We start from the raw sequence: 23417 nt of genomic DNA, 5'->3' as shown, positions 1-23417 counted from the left end.
ACGGAGAAGACTCGGAGGGCGGAGTTCCAGACCGGTAAGTAGAAAAAACTTATCTCGGGTAAAAAAAAAACTGAAAAGTGACGTCACAGGAAAGCTGTGACCTGATTGGCTGGTATGGAATTTGTACTGAATTTGAAAATAAAACATTGGTAAAAATTGATTAAAACCCTAATTAACTAATTAATAAGTAGAGTAACTAAACCAGAGGGAGGAGATTACTGTATTTCGTTAGCATTTAAAATTTATAGTAGGAATCGAGCACCAGGGATCATATCGCTAATTATAACAATTTAGTAAGGATTTAATAAGTATTTATTTTTATTTATTAAATAGTGCTAGAAATGTCAGTTAGAGGGGTAAAGTGCTTCACCTGTGAGATGTGGGAGGTCCGTGACGCTTCCAGCGTTCCGGACGTCTACATCTGCAGGAAGTGTACCCAGTTGCAGCTCCTCACAGACTGCATGGATCGGTTGGAGCAGCAATTGGATGCACTTAGGAGCATGCAGGTGGCAGAAAGTGTCATAGACAGGAGTTTTAGAGAAGTGGTTACACCCAAGGTGCAGGCAGATAGATAGGTGACCGCTAGAAGGGGCAGGCAGTCAGTGCAGGAATCCCCTGTGGCTATACCCCTCTCTAACAAGTATACCGTTTTGGATACTGTTGGGGACGATGGCCTATCAGGGGAAAACAGCAGCAGCCAGAGCAGTGGCACCATGGCTGGCACTGTTGTTCAGCAGGGAGGGACAAAGCGCAGAAGAGCAATAGTTATAGGGGACTCTATAGTCAGGGGCACAGATAGGCGCTTCTGTGGACGTGAAAGAGACTCCAGGATGGTATGTTGCCTCCCTGGTGCCAGGGTCAAGGATGTCTCTGAATGGACAGGGGGCATTCCGAAGGGGGAGGGTGTACAGCCAGAGGTTGTGGTACTCATCGGTACCAACGACATAGGCAGGAAGAGTGATGAGGTCCTGCAGGGGGAGTTAGGGAGTCAGGTAGAAAGTTAAAAGACAGGACCTCTAGGGTTGTAATCTCGGGATTACTCCCTGTGCCACGTGCCAGTGAGGCTAGAAATAGGAAGATAGTGCAGCTAAACACGTGGCTGAACAGCTGGTGAAGAAGGGAGGGTTTCAGATATCTGGACCATTGTGATCTCTTCAGGGACAGATGGGACCTGTACAAGAAGGACAGGTTGCATCTAAACTGGAGGGGCACAAATATCCTGCCAGCGTCACTCGGGACGGTTTAAACTATTGTGGCAGGGAGGTGAGAACCAGAGCAGTAGGACAGCAAGTGAAATAAATGAGGGGGAACTAGTAAATAAGGCCAGTAAGACTAAGAGGAAGAGCAGGCAGGGAGATGTTGCGGAGCACAGCGGGACTGGTGGTCTGAACTGCATTTGTTTCAATGCGAGAAGTGTAACAGGTAAGGCAGATGAATTTAGAGCTTGGATTTGTACTTGGAACTATGATGTTGTTGCTATTACAGAGACTTGGTTGAGGGAAGGACAGGATTGGTAGCTAAATGTTCCAGGACTTAGAAGCTTCAGGCAGGATAGAGGGGGATGTAAAAGGGGTGGGGGAGTTGCATTACTGGTTAAGGAGAATATCACAGCTGTACTGTGGGAGGATACCTCGGAGGGGTCATGCAGCGAGGCAAAATGGGTGGAGCTCAGGAATAGGAAGGGTGCAGTCACGATGTTGGAGGTTTACTACAGGCCTCCCAACAGCCAGCGGGAGGTAGAGGAGCAGACATGTAGACAGATTTTGAAAAGATGTAAATGTAACAGGGTTGTAGTGGTGGGTGATTTTAACTTACCCGATATTGACTGGGACTCACTTAGTGCGAGGGGCTTGGATGGGGTAGAATTTGTAAGGAGCATCCAGGAGGGCTTCTTGAAACAATACGTAGATAGTCCAACTAGGGATGGGGCTGTACTGGACCTGGTATTGGGGAATGAGCCTGGCCAGGTGGTCGAAGTTTCAGTGGGGGAGCATTTCGGGAACAGTGACCATAATTCCATAAGTTTTAAGGTACTTGTGGAAAAGGATAAGAGTAGTCCTCAGGTGAAGGTGCTAAATTGGGGGAAGGCTAATTATAACAATATTAGGCAGGAACTGAAGAATTTAGATTGGGGGCGGCTGTTTGAGGGTAAATCAACATCTGACATGTGGGAGTCTTTCAAATGTCAGTTGATTAGAATCCAGGACCAGCATGTTCCTGTGAGGAAGAAGGATAAGTTTGGCAAGTTTCGGGAACCTTGGATAACGTGAGATATTGTGAGCCTCGTCAAAAAGATAAAGGAAGCATTCGTAAGGGCTGGAGGGCTAGGAACAGACGAATCCCTTGAGGAATATAAAGACAGTAGGAAGGAACTTAAGCAAGGAGTCATGAGGGCTAAAAGGGGTTATGAGAAGTCATTGGCAAACAGGATTAAGCAAAATCCCAAGGCTTTTTGTACGTATATAAAGAGCAAGAATGAATTTGGCCTAACCATCAGCCTCAAGAAAACAAACATCATGGGGCAGGACATCAGAAATGCTCCATCCATCAATATTGGCGACCACGCTCTGGAAGTGGTTCAAGAGTTCACCTACCTAGGCTCAACTATCACCAGTAACCTGTCTCTAGATGCAGAAATCAACAAGCGCATGGGTAAGGCTTCCACTGCTATGTCCAGACTGGCCAAGAGAGTGTGGGAAAATGGCGCACTGACACGGAACACAAAAGTCCGAGTGTATCAGGCCTGTGTCCTCAGTACCTTGCTCTACGGCAGTGAGGCCTGGACAACGTATGCCAGCCAAGAGCGACGTCTCAATTCATTCCATCTTCGCTGCCTTCGGAGAATACTTGGCATCAGGTGGCAGGACTATATCTCCAACACAGAAGTCCTTGAAGCGGCCAACACCCCCAGCTTATACACACTACTGAGTCAGCGGCGCTTGAGATGGCTTGGCCATGTGAGCCGCATGGAAGATGGCAGGATCCCCAAAGACACATTGCGGCACAGTGGCGCAGTGGTTAGCACCGCAGCCTCACAGCTCCAGGGACCCGAGTTCGATTCCGGGTACTGCCTGTGTGGAGTTTGCCAGTTCTCCCTGTGTTTGCGTGGGTTTCCTCCGGGTGCTCCGGTTTCCTCCCACAAGCCAAAAGACTTGCAGGTTGATAGGTAAATTGGCCATGATAAGTTGTCACTAGTGTAGGTAGGTGGTAGGGAAATAAAGGGACAGGTGGGGATGTTTGGTAGGAATATGGGGTTAGTGTAGGATTAGTATAAATGGGTGGTTGATGTTCGGCACAGACTCGGTGGGCCGAAGGGCCTGTTTCAGTGCTGTATCTCTAATCTAATCTAATTGTACAGCGAACTCGTCACTTGTATCAGACCCACCGGCCGTCCATGTCTCCGCTATAAAGACGTCTGCAAACGCGACATGAAATCGTGTGACATTGATCACAAGTCGTGGGAGTCAGTTGCCAGCATTCGCCAGAGCTGGCGGGCAGCCATAAAGACAGGGCTAAATTGTGGCGAGTCGAAGAGACTTAGTAGTTGGCAGGAAAAAAGACAGAGGCGCAAGGGGAGAGCCAACTGTGCAACAGCCCCGACAAACAAATTTCTCTGCAGCACCTGTGGAAGAGCCTGTCACTCCAGAATTGGCCTTTATAGCCACTCCAGGCGCTGCTTCACAAACCACTGACCACCTCCAGGCGCATATCCATTGTCTGTCGAGATAAGGAGGCCCAAAAGAAGAAAAAAGAAGAAACAAAGAGCAAGAGGGTAACTAGGGAAAGGGTTGGCCCACTCAAGGACAGAGAAGGGAATCTAGATTTAGGATGCGTAGGATGGGGAAGGAAACTGCAGGGGATGGGAACAATCTAAATGTGGAGCTTATTCAAGGAGCAGCTACTGCGTGTCCTTGATAAGTATGTACCTGTGAGGCAGGGAGGAAGTTGTCGAGCGAGGGAGCCGTGGTTTACTAAAGAAGTTGAAGCGCTTGTCAAAAGGAAGAAGAAGGCTTATGTTAGGATGAGACATGAAGGCCTAGTTAGGGCGCTTGAGAGTTACAAGCTAGCCAGGAAGGATCTAAAGGGACAGCTAAGGAGAGCAAGGAGAGGACACGAGAAGTCATTGGCGGATAGGATCAGGGAAAACCTTAAGGCTTTCTATAGGTATATCAGGAATAAAAGAATGACTGGAGTTAGATTAGGGCCAATCAAGGATCGTAGTGGGAAGTTGTGTGTGGAATCAGAGGAGGTAGGGGAAGTGTTAAATGAATATTTTGCGTCAGTATTTACAGTAGAGAAAGAAAATGTTGTCGAGGAGAATACTGAGATTCAGGCTATTAGGCTAGATGGGATTGAGGTTCACAAGGAGGAGGTGTTATCAATTTTGGAAAGTGTGAAAATAGATAAGTCCCCTGGGCCAGATGGGATTTATCCTAGGATTCTCTGGGAAGCTAGGGAGGAGATTGCAGAGCCTTTGTCCTTGATCTTTATGTCGTCATTGTCGACAGGAATAGTGCCGGAAGACTGGAGGATAGCAAATGTTGTCCCCTTGTTCAAGAAGGGGAGTAGAGACAGCCCTGGTAATTATAGACCTGTGAGCCTTACTTCGGTTGTGGGTAAAATGTTGGAAAAGGTTATAAGAGACAGAATTTATAATCATCTTGAAAAGGATAAGTTCATTAGCGATAGTCAGCACGGTTTTGTGACGGGTAGGTCGTGCCTCACAAACCTTATTGAGCTTTTCGAGAAGGTGACCAAACAGGTGGATGAGGGTAAAGCAGTGGATGTGGTGTATATGGATTTCAGTAAGGCGTTTGATAAGGTTCCCCACGGTAGGCTATTGCAGTAAATACGGAAGTATGGGGTTGAAGGTGATTGAGAGCTTTGGATCAGAAATTGGCTAGCTGAAAGAAGACAGAGGGTGGTGGTTGATGGCAAATGTTCATCCTGGAGTTTAGTTACTAGTGGTGTACCGCAAGGATCTGTTTTGGGGCCACTGCTGTTTGTCATTTTTATAAATGACCTGGAAGAGGGTGTAGAAGGGTGGGTAAGTAAATTTGCGGATGACACTAAGGTCGGTGGAGTTGTGGATAGTGCCGAAGGATGTTGCAGGGTACAGAGGGACATAGATAGGCTGCAGAGCTGGGCTGAGAGATGGCAAATGGAGTTTAATACGGAAAAGTGCGAGGTGATTCACTTTGGAAAGAGTAACAGGAATGCAGAGTACTGGGCTAATGGGAAGATTCTTGGTAGTGTAGATGAGCAGAGAGATCTTGGTGTCCAGGTGCATAAATCCCTGAAGGTTGCTACCCAGGATAATAGGGCTGTTAAGAAGGCATATGGTGTGTTCGCTTTTATTAGTAGGGGGATCGAGTTTCGGAGCCACGAGGTCATGCTGCAGCTGTACAAAACTCTGGTGAGACCGCACCTGGAGTATTGCGTGCAGTTCTGGTCACCGCATTATAGGAAGGATGTGGAAGCTATGGAAAGGGTGCAGAGGAGATTTACTAGGATGTTGCCTGGTATGGAGCGAAGGTCTTACAAGGAAAGGCTGAGGGACTTGAGGTTGTTTTCATTGGAGAGAAGGAGGAGGAGAGGTGACTTAATAGAGACATATAAGATAATCAGAGGGTTAGAGAGGGTGGATAGCGAGAGTCTTTTTCCTCGGATGGTGATGGCAAACACGAGGGGACATAGCTTTAAGTTGAGGGGTGATAGATATAGGACAGATGTCAGAGGTAGTTTCTTTACTCAGAGAGTAGTAGGGGCGTGGAACGCCCTACCGGCAACAGTAGTAGACTCGCCAACTTTAAGGGCATTTAAGTGGCCATTGGATAGACATATGGATGAAAATGGAATAGTGTAGGTCAGATGGTTTCACAGGTCAGCGCAACATCGAGGGCCGAAGGGCCTGTGCTGCGCTGTAATGTTCTAATTCTAATTCTAATTCTATGTGTGGAGCCAGAGGAAATGGGTGAGGTACTAAATGAGTACTTTGCGTCAGTATTCACCAAGGAGAAGGACTTGGTGGATGATGAGCATAGGGAAGGGAGTGTAGATAGTCTCAGTCATCTCATTATCTAAAAGGAGGAGGTGTTGGGTGTCTTGCAAAGCATTAAGGTAGATAAGTCCCCAGGGCCTGATGCGATCTACCCCAGAATACTGAGGGAGGCAAGGGAAGAAATTGGGGGGGCCTTGATAGAAATCTTTGCATCCTTATTGGCTACAGGTGAGGTCCCAGAGGACTGGAGAATAGCCAATGTTGTTCCCTTGTTTAAGAAGAGTAGCAAGGATAATCCAGGAAATTATAGGCGGGTGAGCCTTACGTCAGTGGTAGGGAAATTATTAGAGAGGATTCTTCGGGACAGCATTTACTCCCATTTGTAAAAAAATGGTCTTATTAGCGAGAGGCAGCATGGTTTTGTGAAGGGGAGGTTGTGTCTCACTAATTTGATTGAGTTTTTTGAGGAAGTGACGAAGATGATTGATGAAGGAAGGGCAGTGGATGTGATCTACATGGACTTCAGTAAAGCCTTTGACAAGGTCCCTCATGGCAAACTGATACAAAAGGTGAAGTCACACAGAGGGGTGCTGGCAAGATGGATACAGAACTGGCTCAGTCATAGAAGACAGAGGGTAGCAGTGGAAGGGTGCTTTTCTGAATGGAGGGCTGTGACTAGTGGTGTTCCGCAGGGATCAGTGCTGGGACCTTTGCTGTTTGTAGTATATATAAATGATTTGGAGAAAAATGTAGCTGGTCTGATTAGTAAGTTTCCGGGTGACACAAAGGTTGGTGGAGTTGCGGACAGTGATGAGGATTGTCAGAGGATACAGCAGGATATAGATCGGTTGGAGACTCGTTCGAAATAACGGCAGATGGAGTTTAATCCGGACAAATGTGAGGTAATGCATTTTGGAAGGTCTAATGCATGTGGGAAGTATACAGTAAATGGCAGAACCCTTAGGAGTATTGACAGGCAGAGAGATCTGGGCGTACAGGTCCACAGGTCACTGAAAGTGGCAACGCAGGTGGATAAGGTAGTCAAGAAGGCTTGCCTTCATCCGTTAGGGCACAGAGTATAAAAATTGGCAAGTCATGCTGCAGCTGTACAGAACTATCGTTAGGCTACACTTCGAATATTGTGTGCAATTCTGGTCGCCACATTACCAGAAGGACGTAGAAGCTTTGGAGAGGGTACAGAAGAGGTTTACCAGGATGTTGCCTGGTCTGGAGGGCATTAGCTATGAGGAGAGGTTGGATAAACTCGGATTGTTTTCACTGGAACGACGGAGGCGGAGGGGCGAAATGATAGAGGTTTACAAAGTTATAAGCGGCATGGACAGAGTGGATAGTCAGAAGCTTTTTCCCAGGGTGGAAGAGTCAGTTACTAAGGGACATAGGTTTAAGTGAGAGGTGCAATGTTTAGAGGGGATGTGCGAGGCAAGTTCTTTACACAGAGGGTGGTGAGTGCCAGGTACCATAGAGACTTTTAAGAGGCATCTTGACAAATACATGAATAGGATGGGAATAGAGGGATATGGACCCCGGAAGTGCAGCAGGTTTTAGTTTAGGCAGGCATCAAGATCGGCACAGGCTTGGTGGGCCGAATGGCCTGTTCCTGTGCTGTACTATTCTTTGTTCTTTGTTCTTGTTTGTTATAAGCAAGTGAGGTGGGGGTGGGGCAAGAGATAACAAAGGAGAAGGTGTAGATTGGACAAGGCCACATAGCTGACCAAAAGGTCATGGAGCAAAGGCAAACAATATGTTAATGGTGTGTTGAAAGACAAAGCATTAGTACAGATAGGGTGTTAATGGACTGAAGATTGAACAGCAGCAAGTACAAACATGAAAACAAAACAGTGGGTTAGCAAACTGAACAAACTAAGATGAAATGAAATAAACGTTAAAAAAAATTGTAAAAAATGCAAAAAAGAAAAAAAGAGAAGAAAAAAGAAAAACTAACTAAAAATAAAAGTAAAATGGGGGGCCCGTCATGCTCTGAAATTATTCAACTCAATGTTCAGTCCGACAGGCTGTAGTGTGCCTAATCGGTAAATGAGATGCTGTTCCTCGAGCTTGCGTTGATGTTCACTGGAACACTGGATAGATATGTGATCATGAGAGCAGGGGGGAGGGTTGAAATGGCAAGCAACCGGAAGCTCAGGGTCCTGTGAAGCAGTGCTGTGTGCCACCACATGCACACACTGAACCTTTCTCTCCAGCAGCATCGCCTCACCTTATCTCAAAGCTGTTCTACTCCACAGTTTCATTTCAACTTTCGTCTCATCCGACGCATTAACAACTTTTTTTCTTCCTTTCAGGTGTTTAGAAACGTAAGCTCCAGCAGCTGATGGGGACAAATGCTCCTCCAGATCCTCCTTCCGCTTCACTTCTCTCTGACCCCACCCCTTCTGATTTGACCCCTTGCCGTGTATTCACTATACCCTCTGACCTCCCGCTTTCTGATGCTGAACGTTCTGTACTCAGCAAATGTCTCAGTTTTATCCCCTTATGTCCCCACCTCAGTGAATTTCGCGCTCGGCATGAAGTTGAGCTCTTCTTCCGTCACCTCTGCCTCCGGGCTCACTTCTTTGACCAGGAGTCCTCCCCCCGACCAACAGACCCGTTCACCCGCCTCCAGCATTCTCCCTCTACCTGGACCCCTCCCCCTGGCCTCTTACCCGCTCTTGATCTCTTCATTGAATACTGTCAGCAAGACATTGGTCATCTCAATTTCTCTGCCCCCCTCACTCACTGAAACCTGTCCCCCTCTGAACTTGAGGCACTCCGTTCTCTCAGGTCTAACCCCGACATGGTCATCAAACCTGCAGACAAGGGTGGTGCTGTTGTTATATGGCGTACCGAACTCTATCTTGCAGAAGCTCAACGCCAACTCACAGACACCTCTTCCTACCTCCCTCTGGACCATGACACCACCACCAAACATCAAACCACTGTCCAAAGGACTGCCACTGACCTCATCTCCTCTGGAGATCTTCCCTCTGCAGCTTCCAACCTCATAGTCCCGCAACCCCGGACAGCCCGCTTCTACCTCCTTCCCAAAATCCACAAACGGGACTGTCCCGGCAGACCCATTGTGTCAGCCTGCTCATGCCCCACTGAACTTATTTCTTTCTCTCCTGACTCTATCTTTTCTCCACTGGTCCAGTCTCTTCCCACCTACATCCGTGACTCTTCTGACGCCCTCCGTCATTTTGACAATTTCCACTTTCCTGGTCCCAACCGCCTCCTCTTCTCTATGGATGTCCAATCTCTCTACACCTCCATCCCCCACCAGGATGGTTTCAGGGCTCTCCGCTTCTTCCTTGAACAGAGGCCCAACCAGTCCCCATCCACCACCACCCTCCTCCGCCTGGCTGAACTTGTTCTCACATTGAACAACTTCTCCTTCAACTCCACGCACTTCCTTTAAGTAAAAGGTGTTGCTATGGGTACCCACATGGGTCCTAGTTATGCCAGTCTTTTTGTGGGATATGTCGAGCATTCTTTGTTCTAGCCCTACTCAGACCCCCTCCCCCAACTCTTTTTCCAGTACATTGATGACTGTATCAGTGCCGTTTCCTGCTCCCGCCCCGAACTGGAAAACTTTATCAACTTTGCTTCCAATTTCCACCCTTCTCTCACCTTTACATGGTCCATCTCTGACACTTCCCTTCCCTTCCTCGACTTCTCTGTCTCCATCTCTGGGGATAGATTGTCTACCAATATCCATTATAAGCCCACTGACTCCCACAGCTACCTCGACTACACTTCTTCACACCCTACCTCCTGTAAGGACTCCATTCCATTCTCCCAGTTTCTCCGTCTCCGACGCATCTGCTCTGATGATGCTACCGTCCATGACGGTGCTTCTGATATGACCTTTTTCCTCAACCGAGGACTCCCCCCCACTGTTGTTGACAGGGCCCTCAACTGTGTCCAGCCCATTTCCCGTACATCTACCCTTACCCCTTCCCCTCCCTCCCAGAACCGTGACAGGGTTCCCCTTGTCCTCACTTTCCACCCCATCAGCCTCCATATCCAAAGGATCATCCTCCGCCATTTCTGCCACCTCCAGCGTGATGCCGCTACCAAATGCATCTTCCCCTCCCTTCCCCTGTCAGCATTCCGAAGGGATCGTTCCTTCTGCGACACCCTGGTCCACTCCTCCATTACCCCCACCACCTCGTCCCCGTCCCATGGCACCTTCCCCTGAAATCGCAGGAGGTGTAATACCTGCCCATTTACCGCCTCTCTCCTCACTATCCTAGGCTCCAAACACTCCTTTCAGGTGAAACAACGATTTACTTGTACTTCTTTCAATGTAATATACTGTATTCGCTGTTCACAATGTGGTCTCCTCAACATTGGGGAGACCAAACGGAGACTAGGCGACCGCTTTGCGGAAAACCTTGGCTCAGTCCGCAAGCAGGACCCTGAGCTTCTGGTTGCTTGCCATTTCAACGCTCCGCCCTGCTCTCATGCTCACATCTCTATCCTGGGATTGCTGCAGTGTTCCAGTGAACATCAACGCAAGCTTGAGGAACAGCATCTCATTTACCGATTAGGCACACTACAGCCTGCCGGACTGAACATTGAGTTCAATAATTTCAGAGCATGACAGCCCCCCATTTTACTTTTATTTTTAGTTATTTTTTATTTTTTCTTTGCTATTTTTCATTTTGTATTTTTTACAATTTTTTTAAATGTTTATTTCATTTCATCTGAGTTTGTTCAGTTTGCTTGCCCACTGTTTTTTTTTCATGTTTGTACTTGCTGCTGTTCAATCTTCAGTCCGTTAATACCCTATTTGTACTAATGCTTTGTCTTTCAACACACCATTAACATATTGTTTGCCTTTGCTCCATGCTCAGCTATGTGGCCTTGTCCAATCTATACCTTCTCCTTTGTTATCTCTTGCCCCACCCCTGCCTCACTTGCTTATAACCTTTGACATTTCTAATATTTGCCAGTTCCAAAGAACGGTCACTGACCCGAAACGTTAACTCTGCTTCTCTTTCCACAGATGCTGCCAGACCTGCTGAGTGGTTCCAGCATTTCTTGTTTTTGTTACGTATGAGATTGTATTGTGCCTCCCTTGTATGTCTGGCTTCCAGTGAAACGGATGCAAGATCCAGTGCTGCCTGCTTTGTAGCCTCATCCACATTCTCCTCGCGGATGAGGACTGGCGATCAATCATGTCCTCTGCATGCAAGGCCTCCCCACTCTGCTGTGCTAGATTGTTCAGAGCACAGCAGACCACCACAATACATGAGACCCTTGCTTGGGCATACTGCAGTGCCCCCAATGGCCTGCTCAATAGTCGCTCGTGTGCAGCCGTGGCTGATGTTGTACCTCTCCTCTGCTGCAGTGCAAAGGTTCCTCACTTGTGTCAATAGTCATGTCTTCAATGGGTAGCCCTTGTCCCCAAGAATCCGTCCCTGAAGGTGAGAAGGGGACCTGAAAAGCTGTGGCACCTGGGAGTAGTATGTAGGCATCATGGCTGCTTCCAGGGAAGCGGGCACACTCCCTCAGGATGCACTTCTGGTGGTCATAGTTGTTGGACATTGAACGAATGGAAGCCCTTCCTGTTGATGAAGGACACTGGCCCTGACCCTGGGAGCCCTGATGGCCACATGTGTGTAATTGATGACACCTTGCACCTGGGAGAATCCAGCGATGGCCCCGAATCCATTGGCCCCCTCTGACTGACTATCAGGATCGGTCCAGTATCGCACATATTTGCTGGTCCTCTTGAACAAGGCATTGATCACCTCTTTGATGCAGCCATGGGCTGTTGCTTGGGAGACCCCACACATATCACCAACGGATCCCTGGAAAGAGCCAGACACGTAGAGGTTGAATATCATTGGGCCTGGGTGTGGATAGTGGCTCCTCAGCCTCTCCGCCAGTGAGCCCAGCTCCAGTAGCACGATGACTGAGGCTCCTGAACCTGGACAGGAACCCTTCAGCCAGCCGGGCCCTCCATACCACAGGCAGCCAGAGGACGCCCACCAAAGTCATCCCAGGCCAAGGGACAATTTGATCAGCAGCCTGCCTCCACCTCAGCTGTTAGCATAAGGATTGCACCATGTAGAAACACACAAAAAGGTATAAAGAAGAGCACATATACACACTTGGGGCTTCACAGATGCATCAATTGTGGCCTTTGCATTGGTTCTGCAGATCTTCAGGGCCATGGGCATTCGGTGTCCACTGATGCCCATAATCCGCAGCTCGTCCTGCTGTTCACCTATTCAAATTGCGGCCCGGCCGTGTTGTAGTGGGAATGTCGCCTTGAAGCTTTCCTGTCACTGACAGAATCTGGAAACAACGTCACAACGTTGTGTTTCCAGGTGAGCGCGTCCACCCCAAGTTCTCGGTCGTCGTTCTCCCCCCCCACCCCCAATTCCTCCACTCCCGTCCCGGAGTCAAATTTTGTTTGATAAGGTTCCTGTGAAGGACCTTGAGATGTTTTACTACATTAAAGATGTTATATCACTTCAAATTGTTGTTATAGTTTGCATTCCATTGTTAGCTGCTTGCCAAACATGATACAATGGTTCAATTGGATAATAGAACAGTTAAGTGAATTAAATTGAATGGCAAATTCATTATTCATTTAACTGTTTTGCACTGTTCAGACCTTCTGGTGTCCAATCTGATTATGACCCTGCATGTAGCCAGCTCTCTGTAACAAAAGAAAGGACATGATAGTAAGTAAATAAAAATTGTGGAGTGATAAGTTCGGCCATCCAGTTTTACAGTAGCTTCCTGATTTTTCTGTTAATTATTCATAGAATGATGCAGACATTTTAAACAGCAGGACATAAAGCAATGAACCTTCTGTGGTCTTGCTTACAGTAAGTGAAACATGACAGTTACAGAAAGAGTTGCATAACAAAAAATGCATAGAATGCATACCTTTAATGTATTATGCTGCTTTAATGTAATGCTGCTTCACAAACCACTGACCACCTCCAGGCGCGTATCCATTGTCTCTCGAGATAAGGAGGCCCAAAAGAAGAAGAATTTATTATAGATGATGGCATTTTCATTGACACATCCTCAGTCAAGCCCCAGGTGTCCCTTTTTTTCTTAATTCGAAATGCTTATTCCGTTCTCTTGTTTGAATAACTATCATCTAAAACCCATCGGTCCCAGTTGGAAAGAAAACCAATAATTCTGATACCAGTGTGATACACAGGCTGTGCATATTCTTGGTGACATTCAATTAACAGCAACAGCCTATTTAAGCAGGATGTCAATTTGTTTCACTGTAGGGTCAGAAAGGGGAGCGTGGTGATGTTGGATTCACAGGACAACCAGGAAAGCCTGGCCTTCCAGGAATAAGTGTAAGTACTACAGGCCATTCCTAGATACCTTATTGTTATGACACGTATACAATTTTTGTGTTTCATTCATATTGGGTAGATGGATTTCATTCATTCCATGCTCACAGTTTCTTCATGAATCTTAACAATCTGAACAGTATTTTTCCCTTGATAGTTCCATGTGGAATCCTACTTTATCTATTGATATTCTTGATCTCACTATTCACTTTGACCTCAAATGGAATTCGCATCTCTTTTCCAGAACACTCCGAAGAGGCTTGGTTTCTTTTTTTCTGAAAACACTTAATTCCCCTCAATAACATATAAATCTTGATAAAACTCAAGTTCAATCTAGACTTGAATAGTATGCCCATCTCTGAGGACTCTACAGGCTCATCTCATTTGTTGTAAAAATCTTTTCATCTAATAGTCAATGACACTCACATCTTTAGACCCAAACATCCCTCTCTACTTCTCAAATATTTTTGTCTTTGTTTTCTCAATTCTCTTCAAACTTGCCTGTGTAGTTCCTTCCAAGATGCAAAGACCCTATCCTACACCACTGATCATCCTCCTCACACCTTTCACTGCATTGAAATTAAAACTCATTGCAACACTTCAATCTGTTCTTTCCATAGACTTCAAACATATGTCTGTCTGTCACTGTCTCCTCTGACAAATTTCAGGCTTTTAAACCCAACCTCTTTATTGTTCTGTGCTGTGTGTCTTGGACATTTATTTTGATTTTGTTTATATTTTCAGGGGGTTTATGTTAATTGTTAATCATTAATCATTGCTGTCTTTATATTCATTAGGGACGGACAGGCCTAATAGGACCAATGGGTCCTGAAGGTCGAGTGGTAAGTGATAAAAATAATGAAGATCTGCAATTGTGGAAGGTGCCTTTATTTTTGCTGCTATGTAAAATTAAAGGGAACATATATAATCTGTACTTAATGATGCTTTTGGAATACAACTCCAGAACGTGCACGCGTCTTATTTCTGAAATCAACAAAGAGACGTCCACCTACAAAGATTTATATGTAGGGATAGGATCCATAATATGGCTGCTCTCATAATATGGTTTCTCTTTATCTACTCTGTCTTGACCTGTCATGATTTTGAACACCTCTATTAAATCTTCTCTCAACCTCCTCTTCTCTAAGAAGAACAACACCATCTCCTCCAATCTATTCACATAACCAAAGTCCCTCATCCCTGGAACCATTCTCATAAAGTTTTCTGCACCCTCTCTGAAGCCTGCACATCCTTCCTAAAGTGCGGTACACAGAAATGGACACAGTAATCCAGCTGAGGTCAGACCAGTGTTTTATAAGGGTTCATCATAACTTCCTTGTTTTTGTACTCTATGCTTCTATTTATAAAGGGAGGCGGTGGTGTAGCGGTATTGTCACTGGGCTAGTAACCCGGAGACCCAGGATGTTTCTCTGGCGACATGGGTTCGAATCCCACCACAGCAGAAGGGGAATTTGAATTCAATAAATAAATCTGGAATTTAAAAAAAAAGCTAGTCTAATGATGGCCATGAAACCATTGTCGATTGTTGTAAAAACCCATCTGGTTCATTAATGTCCTTTAGGGAAGGAAATCTGCTGTCCTTACTTGGTCTGGCCTACATGTGACTCCAGGCCCACAGCAATGTGGTTAACTCTTAAATGCACTCTGAAATGGCCTAGCAAGTCACTCAGTTGTACCTAATTGCTATGAAGTCAGTAAAACAGAATGAAACCAGACGGACCACCCGGCATCGACCTAGGCATAGGAAACGATAACGGCAAACCCAGTCATGACGACCCTGCAAAGTCCTCCTTACTAACATCTGGGGACTTGTGCCAAAGTTGGGAGAGCTGTCACATAGACGAGTCAAGCAACAGCTTGACATAGTCACACTCATGGAATCAGACCTTGCAGACAATGTCCCAGAGACTGCCATCATCATCCCTGGGTTTGTCCTGTCCCATCGGTAGGACAAATCCAGCAGAGGTAGCGGCACAGTGGTATACAGCCAGGAGGGAGTTGCCCTGGGAGTCCTCAACATCGACTCCGGACCCCATGACGTCTCATGGCATCAGGTCAAACAGGGGCAAGGAAACTTCCTGCTGATTACCACCTACCACCCTCCCTCAGCTGATGAATCACCACTTGGAGGAAGCACTGAAGGTTGCAAGGGTGCAGAATGACTTCAGTGTCCATCATCAAGAGTGGCTCGGTAGCACCACTACTGACTGAGCTGGCTGAGTCCTAAAGGACATAGCTGCTAGACTGGGTATGCGGCAGCTGGTGAGGGAAAAACATACTTGATCTCATCCTCACCAATCTGCCTGCCGCAGATGCATCTGCCCATGACAGTATTGGTAGGAGTGACCACCGCGCAGTCCTTGTGGAGATGAAGTCGCATCTTCACATTGAGGATACCCTCCATTGTGTTGTGTGGCACTACCACCGTTCTAAACGGGATAAATTTCGAACAGATCTGGCAATGCAAAACTGGGAATCCATGAGGCACTATGGGCCATCAGCAGCAGCAGAATTGTACTCAACCACAATCTGTAACCTCATGGGCCGGCATATCCCCACTTTACCGTTATCATCAAGCCAGGAGACCAACCCTGGTTAAATGAAGAGTGCAGGAGGGCATGCCAGGAGCGGCACCAGACATACCTCAAAATTAGGCATCAACCTGGTGAAGCTACAATACAGGACATCTTGCATGCCAAACTGCATAAACAGCATGCGGTAGAGCTAAGTGATCCCATAACGAACAGATCAGATCTAAGCTCTGCAGTCCTGCCACATCCAGCCATGCATGGTGGTGGACAATTGAACAACTAACTGGAGTAGATGGCTCTACAGATATCCCCATCCTCAATGATGGGGGAGCCCAGCACATCAGGGCGAAAGATAAGGGTAAAGCATTTGCAACAATCTTCAGCCAGAAGTGCCGAGTTGATGATCCATCTCGGCCTCCTCCTGAAGTCCCCAGCATCACAGATGCCAGACTTCAGCCAATTCAATTCACTCTGCGTGAAGGCACTGGATACTGCAAAGGCTATAGGCTCTGACAATAGTCTGGCAATAGTACTGAAGACCTGTGCTCCAGAACTTGCCGCACCACTAGCCAAATGGTTCCAGTACATCTACAACACTGGCATCTATCCGGCAATGTGAAAAATTGCCAGGTATGTCCTGTACACAAAAAGTAGGACATGTCCAACCCATACAACTACCGCCCCATCAGCCTACTCTCAATCATCAGTAAAGTGATGGAAGGTGTCATCGACAGTTCAACCGGCACTTACTTAGCAATAACCTGCTCATTGACACTCAGTTTGGGCTCCGCCAGGGCCACTCAGCTTCTGACCTCATTACACCCTTGGTTCAAACATGGAAAAAAGAGCTGAACTCAAGAGGTGAGGTGAAAGTGACTGCCCTTGACATCAAGGCAGCATTTGACTGAGTATGGCTTCAAGGAGCCCTAGAAAAACTGAAGTCAATGGGAATCAGGGGGAAAACTCTCCGCTAGTTGGTGTCATACCCAGTGCAAAGGAAGATGGTCGTGGTTATTGGAGGTCAATCATTTTAGCTCCAGGACATCACTGCAGGATTTCCTCAGGGTAGTGTCCTAGGCCCAACCATCTTCAGCTGCTTCATCAATGACCTTCCTTCAATCATAAGGTCAGAAGTGGGGATGTTTGCTGATGATTGTGCAACGTTCAGCATCATTCGTGACTCCTCAGATACTGAAGCAGTCCGATTAGAAATGCAGCAAGACCTGTACCATATCCAAGCTTGGGCTGATAAGTGGCAAGTAACATTCATGCCACACAAGTACCAGGCAATGACCCTCTCCAACAAGAGAGAATCTAACCATCTCCCCTTGACATTACAATCACTGAATCCCGCACTACCAATATCCTAGGGGTTACCATTGACCAGAAACTGAATTGGAGTAGCCATATAAATACCATGGCTACAACAGCAGGTCAGAGGCTAGGAATTCTGCAGCGAGTAACTCACCTCCTGACTCCCCAAAGCCTGTCCACCATCTACAAGGCACAAGTCAGGAGTGTGATGGAATACTCTCCACTTGCCTGAATGAGTGCAGCTCCAACAACACGCAAGAAGCTCGACACCATCCAGGACAGCCTGCTTCATTGGCACCCTGTGCATAACATTCATTCCCTCCGCCACTGACACACAGTGGCAGCAGTGTGTACCATCTACAAGATGCACTGCAGCAACTCACCAAGGCTCCTTAGACAGCACCTTCCAAACCCACAACCTCTACCAACTAGAAGGACAAGGGCAGCAAATGCATGGGAACACCACCACCTGGAAGTTCTTCTCCAAGTCACACACCATCCTGACTTGGAACCATATCACCATTCCTTCGCTGGGTCAAAATCCTGGAACTCTCTTCCTAACAGCACTGTGGGTGTATTCCATGGACTGTAGCGGTTCAAGAAGGCAGCTCACCACCACCTTCTCAAGGGCAATTAGGATGGGCAATAAATGCTGGCCTAGCCAGCGACACCCACATCCCATGAATGAATAAAAAAAATATAAAGCCCAGGATCCCATATGCCTTTTTAACCTCTTTCCCAACCTGCCCTATTACATTCAATGATTTGTGCACATATGCCCCCAGATCACTCTGTTCCTGAATCCCCTTTAGAATTGCACCCTTTGTTTATATTGCCTTTCCTCATTCTTACTACCTAAATTTATCACTTCACACTTCTCTGCATTAAATTTCATCTGCTACATGTCCACTTATTCCACCAGCCTATCCCTATCCTCCTTACAGTTCACAATAGTCTTGAGTTTGGTGTCATCTTCACATTTTTAAATTGTACCCTGTACACCCAAGTCTCGGTCATTTATATATATATATATATATCAAGAAAAGCAATGGTCCTAGTATGGACCCCTGTGAAAGCCCACTGTAGACCTTCTTGCAGTCTGAAAAACAACCATTAACCACTACCTTCTGTTTCCTGTCACTCGGCAGAACTTTAGCTCTACATTTGATGTGAGGTGCTACTATTTCACAGAACGCTGATAAAATATTCTCATTCTGCCTGAGTTCATTCAATGAATCACCCAGGGAACATGATACCTGCGAGCTCAGGGAAAGATGAAAGGAAATCAACGAAAGTGTCTTGCTCCCAGTTGCTATCCCAGTACCTGTGCTGGACAATGCCAGTGAGAACAAAACCTAGCTCATCTTTGGCAATTATAGGGGACAGTCGCATTATGGTAATGTTCCTGGATCAGTAATAATCCAGAGGCTTGGAGAGACACTGAGAATAAAAATCCCACCATGGCAACAGGGGGTATTTAAATTCAATTAATTAATTAATCTGGAATAAAATGGTAGTTTCATTAATAATGAATAAACTACTGGATTGTTGCAAATCTGGCTCACTAATATCCTTCAGCAGAGGAAATCCAGCATTCTTATCTCGTCTGGCCTGTACATAACTCCAGACCCACAGCAATGTGGTTGACTCTGAAATAGCCTAGTAAGCCACTCAGTTTCAAGGGCAATTAGGGATGGGCAATAAATGCTGGCCTTGCCAGCGACACTGGCATCCCAAGAATGAACTCTAAAAAATTTCTCCAAGAGTGGCATAGACTTACTGTCTAGGATCATGCAAAAAGAATGACCTGCACTATTTCACAGGTGCTATCAGCCTTTTGCTATTTCAGTAGTGGAGCTGCATATGCAATATGAGCCACCACATTTGAAACCGAAAGACAGAAATTTGGGTATATATGGGGCAGAGTCTGAAATTGAAGAGGTTGTGCTGGTATAGCTGATGATGCTAGTGCTATTGATCAACACTAGCAATCATTTTACTGAAAAGGATAACAAAAATTTGAACAAAAAAAACACATTGCTATAATGTGGCAGAGGAGTTGTTATTGCAACTGCTCCTGGATGTTGCAGTAATGTCTGGGAATTCCACGTTGAAGCCATAACATCTGCACAACATCTGTTCATTCTCCTGTTGCTGGGATGCTTATTAGCACACTTTCAGTTAGGAAATGGTAAGTATTATTTACTCCAAGGTTTCTTTGATGCCATACCATGCATATACTCCTTTAGGACAGGACTCATTTTGCCATTTTGGGATCCGGTCTCTCTCTCTCTCTAACTCTCTTGCTGAAGATGGATCTCCATGCAGCAGCACATCAACTGGTCCGCTGATTGCTTCCTGCAGCACATCACCTGAGAGACCTCACAGTCGCTGGGCTAGACATTTGGAAAATGTCCACTTTTCCACAGCTTCAAACATAATATAAGTCAACACACAGACAAAAAGAAAGTTCATTATTGATGCCCAGTTGGTGATTCTGCACCACTGCCTTGGTGTAACAGCCTGATGTATCATTGATAATCTCAGCAGGGGAGCTAATGAACATTCTTCTCTTTCATCTTGCTGAAAGTGGCCAGAAGCTAAGCTAATTAACAATTACAGCATCATGCTGCCACATTTGCTGTTTTACCAGATGCTGAACTGCACTTTTTTAAATATAATGAGGAAGCTGATAATCTTCAGTATGCTGCTTTTCAACTCATGCTGTGAGAGGCACAAATAACTCATTTGCAAGAATCCCAAGGAGATTCTCAAGCTCTCGATTTTGGGAAGCTGCCTACCTATCTCAAATATATTGAAACTTCATGCCAGTTTTCCAAATGTTATCAATTAACGTTAGCAAAAATACATTCCTATAAAGTTTTAATATTTAATAAAACTAGGAAACTGGAATAATATTTGGATCTAGAAATACTACAGCAACAACTTACACTCACAAAGCACCTTTAATGTGGCTGAACATCCCAAGGTATGTCATATCCCTCATGTGTTAAAGACAGTGAGGGATTCTCTACGCCCCAGGTGTAGACAGAGAGCAGACGGTAAATTTTAATGGGTGGAAAAACATGATCTGTAGGTATGCGACTTCTTGAAATACAAACTGTGTAAGTGCCTGGAATGCTAAAGCAGAAGTTATGCCTCAGTACGTTTTAGAAAACTTAGAAACATAGAAACTTACAGAAGCATAGCAACATAGAAAATAGAAACACTAAAACAGAGAAACAGGAAATTTACAGCACAGAAGGAGGCCATTTGGCCCATAGGATCTGTGCCAACTGTGAAGGCCTATCCAAATGGACTAGATTGGCTGAATAACCTCCTTCAGTGCTGTTAGCTAGTCTACCCACTCTTGGTCCACCTTGTAGATAATGGCACTTTAGGTGCATATCAAAGTGCTTTTTAAATGCCGAAACGGTTTCTGCCTCTACCACCCTTTCAGGCACTGAGTTCCAGACCCCACCACCCTCTGGGTGAAAAAATGTCTCCTCAATTCTCCTCTAATCATGCTGCCAATCACTTCAAATCTATGTTTTTGGTGATTGACCTTTCTGCTAAGGGAACTCAGTAATTCCTATCCACTCTATCTAGGCCCCTTATAAGGTTTGACTTGTTTTCATTCTTTCCCCAGTTTTCTTCCCATTTCCATCATCTAATGAAGACACTGACTTAGGACAGAGATGAGGAAAGGTTGTGAATCTTTGGTATTCTCTACCCCAGTGGGATGTGGAAGCTCAGTCATTATGTTTAAAGTAGAGATTGACAGATTTCGAAATACCAATGACATAAAGGGATATGGGGATAGTGTGGGAGAAAGTGTGGGATGTTCGGCTCAGAGTTGATGAGCCGGAGTCCGGGCTGCGGACACTGCAACACATCAGGGAGGGGGAGAGTTGCTTAGACACTGTGTTTCAGGAGACAGTCACACCCCTTGGATTAATTACATCAAGTCTGGACCGTAGTCAGGGAAAGGAGGGTGTGACTGTGAGTGAGGCAGGAATGCGGATCCAGAATTTAGCTTTGGAGGAGCCTTAGCCAGTGCCCTTATGCAATTGTGGACGAGGGCACGGACTGTAGGGAGGATAAACAAACTGACCATAGCACCGTGGTTCAGAGCACCATTCAAGTGGGAGGAGAAAAGAGAAATGTAGTAGTAATAGGGGATAGCATAGTTAGGGGAAGAGATACTATGCAGCAAAGGTAGAGAGTCCCAAAGGCTGTGTTGACTACCTGGTGCCAAGGCTAAGGACATCTCTTCTGGGCTAGAGAGGAACTTGGAGTGGGAAGGGAAGGATCCAGTTGTCGTGGTCCATATAGATACCAACAACATAGGTAGGACTAAGAAAGAGGTTCTGCTGAGGGACTATGAGCAGCTCGGGGCTAAATTAATAAGCAGAACCACAAAGGTAATAATCTCCGGATTACTACCTGAGCCACGTGCAAATTAGCATAGGGTAAATAAGATTAAACAGGTTAATGCGTGGCTCAAAGATTAGTGTGGGAGAAATGGGTTCCGATTCATGGGACACTGGCACCAGTACTGGGGAAAGAGAGAGGGTTCAATTGAAGGGAAGTTTAAAAAGTCGAAAAGTAGCGAGAGAGCAGAGGTGCAGGGTAGTGAAGGGGCATACATTAATCAGAGTGTGACAGGAAGGGATCAAGAATACAAGCATAAGAGTACAGCAGAAATTAGAACCAGAGTAGGTAAAAATGGTAAAAAGTCAAAGCTTAAGGCTCTTTATCTGAGTGCACGTACCATTTGTAACAAGATAGATGAGCTGACGGCACAAATAGAAATAAATGAATATGATTTGATAGCTATCACAGAGACGTGGTTGCAGGATGACCAGGACTGGAAACTCAATGTTCAAAGATTTTCGACGTTCTGGAAGAATAGGCAGAAAGGAAAAGGAGGTGTGGTAGCTTTGTTATTCAAGCAAGCGCTCAGTGCAGTTGTGAGTAATGATGTACGTGTAATAGATCGTGATGTAGAATCAGTTTGGGTGGAAATAAGGAATAGCAAGGGAAAGAAATTATGGGTGGGAGTGGTCTACAGGCACCCGAGGAGTTGCCTCTCTCTAGAACAAGTATTAATTAGGAAATAATGGAGGCATCTAAGAAGGGCACTAGAATTATCCTAGGTGATTTTAATCTGCATATAGACTGGACAAATCAAATTGGCAAGGGTAACATGGAAGACGAATTTGGAGAGTGTATCAGGGATTGTTTCTTAGAACAATACATTGCAGAACCTACCTGGGAACAGGCTATTTTAGATTTGGTAATGTGTAATGAGGTAGGATTGATAAGAGATCTCATAGTTAAGGATCCTCTAGGGGGAAGCGATTATAACATGGTAGAATTTCAAATTCAGTTTGAGGGTGAGCAACTTGGGTCTCAAACCAGTGTCTTCAACTTAAACAAGAGCAATTGGGTGTGAAGAAAAAGTTGTCTAAAGCGGGCTGGGAAAATAGACTCAAGGGAAAGTCAGTATATGAGCAGTGGCAGACTTTTAAGCAGATATTTCATAATACTCAGCAAACATTTATTCCAGTCAGAAGGAACAACTCAATGAGGATGATGAACCACCCATGGAGAAAAAAGGAAGTTAAGAAGAGTATCAAATCAAAAACACAGGCATACAATGTGACGAAAGCTTAAAGGTAGGCAAGAGGATTGGGAATTTTTTAAGAACCAGCAGCGGATGACTAAAAATCTAATAAAGAGGGAGAACATTGATTCTGAGAGTAAATTGGCAAGAAATATAAAATCAAACAGTAAGAGCTTCTACGGGTATATAAAAAGGAAGAGAGTACGAAAGTAAGTGTGAGACCCTTAGCAGATGAGACTGGGGAATTAATAACAGGGAACAAGGAAATGGCAGATAATTTAAACCAATATTTTGCATCAGTCTTCACAGTGGAGGGCACTATCAACATCCCAACAATAATAGATGAGCAAGGTGTAAATGGGATGGAGGAACTTGTAACAATCTCTATCATGAGGAAAAAGGTGATTGACAAACTGATGAGACAGAAGGCAGACAAGTCGCCAGGACCTGATGGCCTGTATCCAAGGGTTTTAAAAGAAGTGGCTGCAGAGATAGTGGAGGCATTGGTCGTAATATACCAAAACTCACTGGATTCTGGTAGGATATCAACGGATTGGAAAACCGCTAAT

At 45.6% G+C, this 23417-nt stretch overlaps 1 protein-coding gene across 1 annotated transcript in view; it reads left to right on the top strand.

The window, feature by feature from the left end:
• The window catches only part of LOC137369533 (collagen alpha-3(IX) chain-like), a 181356-nt gene that overhangs the window by 51932 nt on the left and 106007 nt on the right, over positions 1-23417 (top strand). The window contains exons 10-11 of the mRNA XM_068030800.1: positions 13285-13356; positions 14151-14195. Coding sequence (XP_067886901.1) covers positions 13285-13356; positions 14151-14195 — 117 coding nt within the window. The remainder of the gene's footprint in view (positions 1-13284; positions 13357-14150; positions 14196-23417) is intronic.

This window comes from Heterodontus francisci, chromosome 5, assembly GCF_036365525.1.
Source record: "Heterodontus francisci isolate sHetFra1 chromosome 5, sHetFra1.hap1, whole genome shotgun sequence".
Taxonomy (NCBI): Eukaryota; Metazoa; Chordata; class Chondrichthyes; order Heterodontiformes; family Heterodontidae; genus Heterodontus; species Heterodontus francisci.
This window is presented reverse-complemented; position numbering and strand designations above follow the sequence as displayed.